At 49.6% G+C, this 9741-nt stretch overlaps 1 protein-coding gene across 2 annotated transcripts in view; it reads left to right on the plus strand.

Annotated features, from left to right (window-relative positions):
* Positions 1 to 8711, plus strand: part of FAM3D (family with sequence similarity 3, member D) — a 38262-nt gene extending 29551 nt beyond the window's left edge. For both annotated transcript variants that reach the window (XM_010851547.1, XM_010851546.1), the window contains exons 7-10: positions 658 to 708; positions 3787 to 3871; positions 4648 to 4774; positions 8249 to 8711. In XM_010851547.1, coding sequence (XP_010849849.1) covers positions 658 to 708; positions 3787 to 3871; positions 4648 to 4774; positions 8249 to 8335 — 350 coding nt within the window. In that variant the 3' untranslated portion in view covers positions 8336 to 8711. The remainder of the gene's footprint in view (positions 1 to 657; positions 709 to 3786; positions 3872 to 4647; positions 4775 to 8248) is intronic.
* Positions 8712 to 9741: the final 1030 nt, after the last annotated feature.

A 9741-nucleotide genomic window follows, 5' to 3' on the forward strand; every position in this document is an offset into this window, starting at 1 on the left:
CCCATGGACTGCAGCCCACCAGGCTCCTCCGTCCATGGGATTTTCCAGGCAAGAGTACTGGAGTGGGGTGCCATTGCCTTCTCCGTTGGTTGGATTCGGTTCAATTGCAGAGACCGTCACAACTGTGTGCTCGTACCTCTCAGATCAGCCCAGTGGTTACAGGGCACCTAATTTAGTCCTAGGGCTTCCCTGATAGCTCAGTTGGTAAAGAATCCGCCTGCAATGCAGGAGACCCTGGTTCAATTCCTGGGTCAGGAAGATCCACTGGAGAAGGGATAGGCTACCCACTCCAGTATTCTTGGGCTTCCCTTGTGGCTTAGCTGATGAAGAATCCCCCTATGATGCAGGAGAACCTGGGTTCAATCCCTGTGTTGGCAAGATCCCCTGGAGAAGGAAACAGCTACCCACTCCAGTATTCTGGCCTTGAGAACTCCATGGACTGTATATAGTCCATGGGGTCACAAAGAGTCAGACATGACTGAGCGACTTTCACTTTCACTGATTTAGTCCTGCATGCATTTCTGCAGGACCTAATTTTGTTCCACTATTATTCTATCCTATTTTTAGACCTTAGACTAAAAAGTAGACATTTTCCACACAATGACAGGCAGAACGACACATTACAGCAAATAGTAATTCTGCTCTCTTATCCCTTAGGAACCACGGGAGCGGTGCTGACACAGAAATCTTTTGACATGTACTCTGGAGGTAGGCCCCCTCTGTTGGCCCCAAAGTTGAGGGTGGGCTGAGCTGCTGCCTGTGGCATGGAGGCCACCTGTGTGCCAGAGAGCTTAGCTCCTATTTTCAGAGATACAAACAGACAGAGGCAGAAGGGGCTGGGGGGTGGAGGGCTGTCCTGCTGCCTTTGAAACCCCTTGCTACTGTCTCACTGGGCTCTCTCGGATGCAGATCCTAAGACCAGGACGTGAGGAGGTACTCTAAGGGACCGGCAGTGGGACTGGGGGAGTGAGCCGGGGAAAGGAAGAGCAGCCAGTAGGGGGCGTTATCCAGCCCGGGACCACTGTGGGAGCCCTTGCACCCACCTAAGTACATGAGCCCAAGTCGGGAGACATCACCAAGCAGGAGCACGCAGAGCAGGGGCTGAAATGTGGGAAATGGAAATCTGATGCCCAAAAGTGACGGCAGATGGTGTTTGGAAGGCAACCAGTGGCAGCATCCTTAGGGACAGAAGTGGTGACCCATGCCATAGGCTCAGGGCTCCCCACCACGGCCATCTTCCAGCCAAGTCCCACCTCACAGATAGCGTCTGCAGGGCCAGAGGGTATGCCCCCCTGGAACCCACATCAGGGCCCATTCACTGCTGTTCCAGGCTTGCCCCCACGCTGCAGACATGCCCGTAAGACTGAGGATGGTGACTGCTGCCAGAGGGGAGGCAGTGACAGACCGTGGGCAGGCAGGGCGGGTTGTCCATATGCAAGCATGCAGAGCCCCTCCCGGTGCAGGATGGAGTGGGGGACGGGGGAGAAGAGAGGGGGGCAGACTGTAGACTGAGGACAGGGGCCTTCCTTTGTTCTCTGTCCAGGATCTTGCAGATAGGGTGGCCGGGGCCAGGTTATGGAAAAGGTCCAGCGTCTGGATTCAGAGATTTCAGTCTGTGAGACCCGAGGCGGGTGACATCTCTTGAACGTCAGTTTTGTCATCTATAAAATAGGGGTCACCATAGAGTCCACGTCATGAGATGGATGTGAGAATTAAATAATATTCTGCAGTAATCAGGGGGAGGGGCCCAGAGGGGCTTCACCTCCCTCCCCACCTCCCTCATTCCATCACTGTCGTTCAGAAGCAAGACAGTTATCTGTCAAAACGGAGAGGGAAAAAAATATAAGGGTAAACCAAGTTTTATAGCGCCTTATTATACACATGGATGTAACCATAAGTCATGTATGGATGTGAGAGTTGGACTGTGAAGAAAGCTGAGCGCCGAAGAATTGATACGTTTGAACTGTGGTGCTGGAGAAGACTCTTGAGAGTCCCTTGGACTGCAAGGAGATCCAACCAGTCCATTCTGAAGGAGATCAGCCCTGGGATTTCTTTGGAAGGAATGATGCTGAAGCTGAAACTCCAGTACTTTGGCCACCTCATGCAAAGAGTTGACTCATTGGAAAAGATTGTGATGCTGGGAGGGATTGGGGGCAGGAGGAGAAGGGGACGACAGAGGATGAGATGGCTGGATGGCATCACTGACTCGAGGGACGTGAGTCTGGGTGAACTCCGGGAGTTGGTGATGGACAGGGAGGCCTGGCGTGCTGCGATTCATGGGGTCGCAAAGAGTCGGACACGACTGAGCGACTGAACTGAACTGAAGTGAACCATAACTGATAGGGAACCAGAAACAGAAGCCTTTTGAGAGCAAGTCACCCCTTCCCACAGGAGACCAAAAGGAAAAAGAAAGAAATGGTGACATTTCAGAGTGAGAAAATATCAGAAGGCACACTTCATTCTTCCAAACATCCGCTGTTCCTCCCAGACAAGAGCCAGATTTTGATATCTGGTGACAGCTCAAACAAATGAGTGTTTCTTTCAGAGCTCCCACCTTTGTCTCAAGAGTTGAAGGGCCACTGTGGTCACTGACTGGAGGCCTCCATGTTACAGACAGGTTGGCGGCTGGGCTTGCTTGGGGGACTTGACTTTGCCTCTGAATTCAGGGGATCCCCACAGAATTAATAAGAATCAGGGCAGCTTCCTGGGCACGCAGCCTGTGAGCAGGGCGGTCACACAGGGCCTCTTGCTTAGAAGAAATTTGATTCGATGCTCTGCCTTCACTGTCTCGAAATGATTAATAATTTTTTCAACAAAAGGTCCACGTTTTCATTTTGCACTGGACCCGAAAGATCATGTAGCCAATCCTGCTGGTAGTTGTAACTCTACTATAATGCACTTACTGTAAGCCCAGAGTCATCATCACCTTTGATCTTTACGAAAATGCTCTGAGCAGGGCTATTAATCCTCCTCGTTTGACAGATGTAGCCCCGGCGTTGCCCACCAGGCCACTCTTGCCTGTACTTCCTCTACCGTTCAAGAGCCCTCTGCATAAGTGATGCTGTATCCAGAGTACTATTTGCACTCTCAGTATGCTCATTTAAATCAGCTCTCTCTCTCTCTTTTTTTTTAACCTAAATAAATGGATCTTAAAAGGAAATTATATCACTGTCCTAAGTTGAAAGCCATTATCATTTTTTATGCAGGGAAGGTGACCATAAACATAAGCACAACAGAAAAAAAAATCATCTGTCACTGAAGCAAGCTGCATGCTGATGCCTGCCCAGGTGCTGTGCCCAGACCTGCTCTCTGTCCATTCCAGAGATCTCGCAAGTGCGGGCATGCACTGGAGATGCAAAGGAGACTTGCTGCTTGACCTAAGCTGGAGAGTTGTTCTCTCTGTAACCAGAGTTGCCCAGTGGGTACACCCTCTAAGTCAGCACAGACAAGCTGGGTGCATCTGAAGCAGTGTAGAAGGGGGCAGCTGGCAGTGTGAAAAGAGCCCAGAGCCCTGGGAGAGAACTGTGCTCAGACCCTGGGTGGGGGCGGTGGGTTAGACCCCTGAAGGCTCTTACCCTAGCTGCAGCTCAGAATCGCTCAGGAAACGCTCAATATCCAGAGCCCGCCCCAGGCCAGCTGAACGAGGGTCCCCTCACTCTCTGCAGATGGAGCTCAGTGTCCGGCCACCCGGGCCCCCCAGGATCATTAGGGCCAAAGGAGAAGATGAGGATGGCCAGCCATCTTTCCCCTAAATGACCAGCACCTCATTTTTCGTTTCTCCCCCAGATGCTAGCCTCCTGACAAAATTCCTTAAAGAAATTTCCGAGGACATGCTGGTGCTGGTGGCCTCTTACGATGACCCAGGGACCAAGTAAGTGGGAACCTCCACCTGCACCGTCCCTGACGATGCCAGGGACACACAGACAAGGGGGAAAAGTGAATCGAACACTTACCATATGCAGGCCCTCTCCCACTGTCCTGCGGCTCCAGCTGCTGGCAACTTCTCCTAAGGAACCAACCAGACAGGCGCACAAAGAGATGTTCTGGGGGATTCATGACAGTCGTGGTCACAACAGTGAAAAACTGGCCAATTAAAATACATTAATTATTAAAAAAAAAAACTGGCCACCTTCTCTGTCTGGTAATAGCCAACTGGTGACAGAAACCATGCTGTATGGCAACATAGAATGTATTATTATATAGACATAAAAGAGAAAATACTCCATCAGAAATGATGATGTAGAAAATGTTTAAGGATCTGGAAGAATCACTCTTTAGCATTAATTTTTTTAAAAATCAGGTTACAAAAGAGTCGCTATAATCCCACAGTGCATGAGGGAAAGAAACATGAAGGAGATATAATGAAATTTTACAATGATTATGTCAAGGGCAGGTGAGACTGTAAGTCGTTTTTAGTTACTTTGTAAAGTTCCATATTTCCAAGTGAACCTGCATTATATTTGTAAGCAAAAGCAGGGCCATTTTAACTCCTCTCCAGCCTTACGGGGTGGCTTTTGGAGGGGTGTCCTGGCTGCTCCCCACTCAGAGCTCCTCACTGCCACCCACACTGGAGGTGGGGTGGAGGGGAGCCCAGGAGATGCTCCCTTTCTCCCATCCCTCCTCATCGTCCTCTCTGGTCCCCTGCAGGATGAATGATGAAATCAGGAAGCTCTTCTCCAACTTGGGCAGCACCCACGCGAAGCAGCTGGGCTTCCGGGACAGCTGGGTCTTCTTAGGGGCCCAAAACCTCAAGAGTAAAAGCCCCTTTGAGCAGGTGAGTTCCTGGCAGCCTCCTTGTCCCAGTGAAGGGGGGATGCACGTCGCCATCGTGCAGGCGACAATGCCAGGGACGGACAGACAAGGGCTGGGGTGGCTTGGGAAGAACACACGAGTCAGTGTGAGGAGGGCCACCCAGCTGTCGTCCACCCTGGAGGTCAGGGTGGCTCGACTGGCTCCTTCTCAAGTAGGAAGCAGCATTGGCCATTGTGCAAGGAGGTGGGTCCTGTATACACACATAGATAAGTAGATAAGTACCAAAAAGGAGAAGGGAAAGGGGGAAAAAGATGAAAGGAAATTCAGGCATGGAGGAAAGGGAAAGGAATGTGGAGATGAAGCTCTAGTGACACGATGGGGAAAGGGGGAGTCCAGAGCAGAGAGTGGATGCCTATCTTCTGGTCCCCGCTGCAAGCCCCTCCTCCCCACCTGTAAAGGGGCAGGTTTGGCCAGGGGAGCCCCAGGTTCCCTTCTAAGTTCCCTGTGGAGAGGGTGAGCTTGCACAAAGAGGAGACACAAGGAGACCCCCACATGAGTATGTGGAGGTGTCAGGAAGGACCCGTGATCTGAGCTCCATAGTCAGTACCCAGGGGGCGGCCCAAGCAGAGGGCACCTGGGAGGCACCCAGTGGTGGGGCCTGAGGTGCACTCACTGGAGGAAGAGGAAGCCAGTGGAGGGTTGGGGATCCCAAGGAAATGCTGCACCTTGTCCCCCCCCATGCAGTCATCTGTGCATCCCCAGCTCAGAGCAATTCCAAAACCTGGGAGAACTGGCCAGGCCTCCCCAGCATGAAGCTGGCCAGTCTCTGGTGGTGAGAGCATTCAGCTTTGCCAGGACCCAAGACAGGAAGCTAAGGGTCAGGCATCTGGGACCACTGAGGAACGCAAACGCTGGCCTGAAGGCAATGGGGAGCCACGGTAGGCTTAAGTGGGAGAGTGACCAGATCAGATTGATAATAAGAAAGACTAGTATTCAGCAAGTGCTTGCTCTGTGCAGGTACGGCTGAGCAAGTGACCTGCAGGGTCTCATTTAGCCAGACAGACAGTGATCATGCATCTCACAGACGGGGATCCAGAACCTTGGAGACGTTTTAACCGTCTTGCTCTGTGATAGGGACGCATGTCTCATCCAGATCTGCAGCCTCCCCAACGCCTTCCTGTCCCGATACTTTAAGAACGGCCTCCCAGGCTGTGTAGAGAGCACTGTGGAAGGGGCACGCGTCTGAAGGAGGCCAGGAGGGGGCGGGGCTGCGGGAGGCAGAGAAGGGGCGGAGTCGAGCAGCCAAGAGCGGAGCTCCCGGAGGTGGGCGGGGAAAGGGCTGAGCCAAAGTGGGCGGCAAGGGGTCTTGCCTTGTTTGGAAAATGTTGGCCTGGTTTGTATGTGTGTCAGACGTATTCAGGTAGTCAGAAATTACTTTTTTAAAAAAAGAAGGAATAGATTAAAGTAGCTTCACCCTCTGGGGGCAGGGGCTCCAGAGTGCCCCTGTGCGTGGTGCCGAGGCAGGACTCCCTAGGAAGAGGCTTGACGAGGCACTGTTCCTCTTTAAAGCGCAGCTTCCAGACCCAGCAAAATTGGGCCAGTTACAGCAAAGAGGAAGCACGTAAGTAGACAAAAGTCAGCACCACCTTTTCCCTGGTTTCTATGATCAGCTGGTTGCAACCCAACACCCAAATAGGAACCAAAGACCCCAAACTGATTAAAAGCATCCTGTCCCTTGTTCTCACACATGGAAAGCTGGGTTTTAGAGAAGCCACACCTACCGTTTATTTTTTCTTCCTAAAGGTTCGTTAGCCACAGTTATCCCACTGGGAGATGTTTACCATTTACGTCTTTCTTCCACATATTAGCCTGAGCGTTTTATGTTTTTTATTTTTAAATTTTGTACTATATCTATTTGTTGAAGTATAGTGTTCCCAGTACACAGCAAGCTGATTCAGTTATACGTACGCACATATACTATTTTTCAGATTATTTTCCATTATAGGTTATTGTAAGATACTGACCATAGTGCCCTGAGCTATATAGTAAATCTCTGTTGCTTGTTGCATATCTATTTTTTAATTAAAAATCTGGCATTCTATTCATACTAAGTCAAACAAATAGAGTCAAAATATCATAAATTTTTTAGTCAGGAAAAAATTCATTAAGTTTTCTAAGATATATGTCTCATACATACTATTTGTATATATGTATACATAAGCTTTTCTACCATGCTTGATAAAAGCCTGAGCATTTTAAACAGTCTCTTTTTTTAAAAAAACTTTTATTGGGTATCATTGCCTTACAGTGTTATGTTACTTCCCACTGTACAGCAAAGTGAATCAGCTATATGTGTACATATATCGTCTCTTTTTGGATTTCCTTTCCATTTAGGTCCCCACAGAGCACTGAGTAAACTCCCTATGCTGTAAGTAGGTTCATTTAAACATAGTCTTAACTGATTGTATGCTCTTTACACATTTCTATTCAATATTAATTAATATTACACAATGGTTCCACCACTTGCTAGCTGAGCAGCCACAGGCAGTGACTTTGGCCCTCTGTGCCTCAGTTTTCCCATCTGTGAGCTGGGATGATAACAGTGGGCACTTCTTAGGCCACTGTGAAGATTAACTGCATAAAGTGCATTCTGCCTGACATAGAGGCATTCATGAATGGCTAGAATGCTTCTTTTTTTTTTTTGAAGAATAGTTGATTTACAATGTTGTATTAGTTTCCACTGTACATCAAAGTGATTCACCAAAGTTATACATATATACATATATCCTTTTTCATATGCTTTCTATTATGATTTATTACAAAATACTGAATATAGTTCCCTGTGCTATAGAGTAGAACCTTGTTGCTTATGCATCCTATATATAATAGTTTGCAGCTAGGATGCTGGTTTTTATTCTTGTGGTTGTTATTTTATTTTAATTTAATTGTTTATTTTATTTTGGTTAGTATTATTTTTTATTCAGTATTGATTTATTGATAATTAAAAGCAGAAAAATGTATTGATATTGAAAGCAGAAAAATGAAAAAAAAATCTATTCGCGATGCATAAATATATATTCTATCGTATAAATATATTTTACTTAATTTGGGAATTTGCCTTGTTTGATTTTTAGATTTTCTCTAAGTTTGTGTTAGGGGTTAGCTATTATTATTATAATTATTATTATTGTCACCTGGGATGTCCTAGCGGGGCTGAAGCTCTTCAAGCACCACTTCCCCAATGCTTGGTGCCACCGCCCCCACCCTTCAGGGCATGACAAGCAGTGACTAGACTCTGAAACCTTGGGCTAGTTGTCCTCCACCAGCCTCAGTTTACCTGTTGGTGAAATGGGCTAGAAATATCCTGTCCTCCCCCATCCCCCATGGGGCAGTAGTGAGGATGAAATGAAGCCATGTAGGTTTTAACACACAAGGCACATGCAGGCATGGGTCCTAACACAGTCAGTCTCTCTCTCTCTTTCTTCTGTCTCTCTAGTTCTTAAAGAACAACCCAGAAACGAACAAATATGACGGCTGGCCAGAGCTGCTGGAGCTGGAGGGCTGTGTGCCCCGGAAGGTATAGGGTGGTTGTGGCCCTTCCTGGGCTGGGCCCCGAGGCTGCTCCTGCCTGACCTGGGAATCGGAGCCCAGAATCACTGCGAGTCGGATGGGCAGGAGCTGACAGACGCAGGGGAGAAGTAGGAGCAGCCACGGGAAATGGAAAGTGCTGAGGGCCCTCCAGTACTCTGCCGGCTCCCTCTGCTGGAAACAAAACCCTCCTGGGTAGACGCATCCTCTCCGGAGTTGGCCAGCGTCCGCGGGTCCTTCCGGAGCCGGCTGTCTGTGGAGAGAACAGGTGTGCTTTCCCTAGGGGACCACTGACTGTCGCTCCCGGGGGAAGGACAGGACAGACTGCCTGCAACTGAGCACAATTAAACTTTATTTTTGATGATTTTGAACCAAATTTCCCACCCCCTTGCTGTGCAGCACTTCCCGGGGGGTGGGAATGGTCCAGACAGGGTTTGCTCAGCCCCATGTTCCCACAGGTCAGCAATGGTGTCAATTCCCTGGTTAGGCAGCTGGAAGGGAGGTTGGTTTTATAGGGATCTCGTTTAGATATGAAAGCGTATGTGGTTCCAGCATGAGGTGTAAGACCCCCAGGAGCAGACAGGGCGGGGGGGCCAAACACAGAGAACATGGTCTTCCACTGCTGTTTGAATGAGAGCTGCAGAAAATCTAGAGCTGGTGAAGGGGCACGCAGGGAGATCTGAGAAAGGCTGAAGGAAAAGCCAGGCTGCAAGGCTTCGGGGAAGACATCCTGGCTATCTCTGTGTGGGGCTCCAAGTACAGGTTATTTATCTGGGAAGTGATTCTGGAAAACACCCATAATGGGCAGGTAAGTAAGACAGGGAAGAGAAGGCAGCCTAGCAGGGGTGTATTGTCGACTCAGCTACTGCTGTGGGTGAGTGGAACTTAATCGCAGGGGAACCCCTAGGAATTGGTGTCACACACGCACCTCAGAGATCTCAGGAGAGGTGAGGGAGTTGGGGTACTGCCCATCGGCTGCAGGTGTTGCGAAATTCCTGGGTGCATCTAGTCTGCCCTACGTCGGGGAGAGCAGCCATCTGGACTTCGCGGAGTCCTTAGCCAAGAGATGTCAATACCAACCACGGGAGGCCACTGAAGTGGTGAAGCCCGAGGGATCTGGTGGTGAAACCCTGCCTGGGGTCTCTGAGAAGGGCCAGGGAAGAGCAGACCAAAGCCTGGGAAGAGTCATGGGGGCAGAAAGCACTGGCCCTTGGGCTCCTGGAGTGTGTACCAGGGAGAACGCAAGGCTCATGGAGAAGATGCCCAGGCTCCAAGAGCAGACACTGAGCAGTGGGACAGCAGAAGCCAAAGTCCTGTGCACTCCATGGGTGTGGGGCTCACAGTTACCGAGCTCTGGGCACAGACAGGGCTTCAGAAGGGCCGAGAGGGCCTGGGCTAGAG

Source organism: Bison bison, unplaced genomic scaffold, assembly GCF_000754665.1.
Source record: "Bison bison bison isolate TAMUID 2011002044 unplaced genomic scaffold, Bison_UMD1.0 scf7180017864304, whole genome shotgun sequence".
Classification (NCBI taxonomy): Eukaryota; Metazoa; Chordata; class Mammalia; order Artiodactyla; family Bovidae; genus Bison; species Bison bison.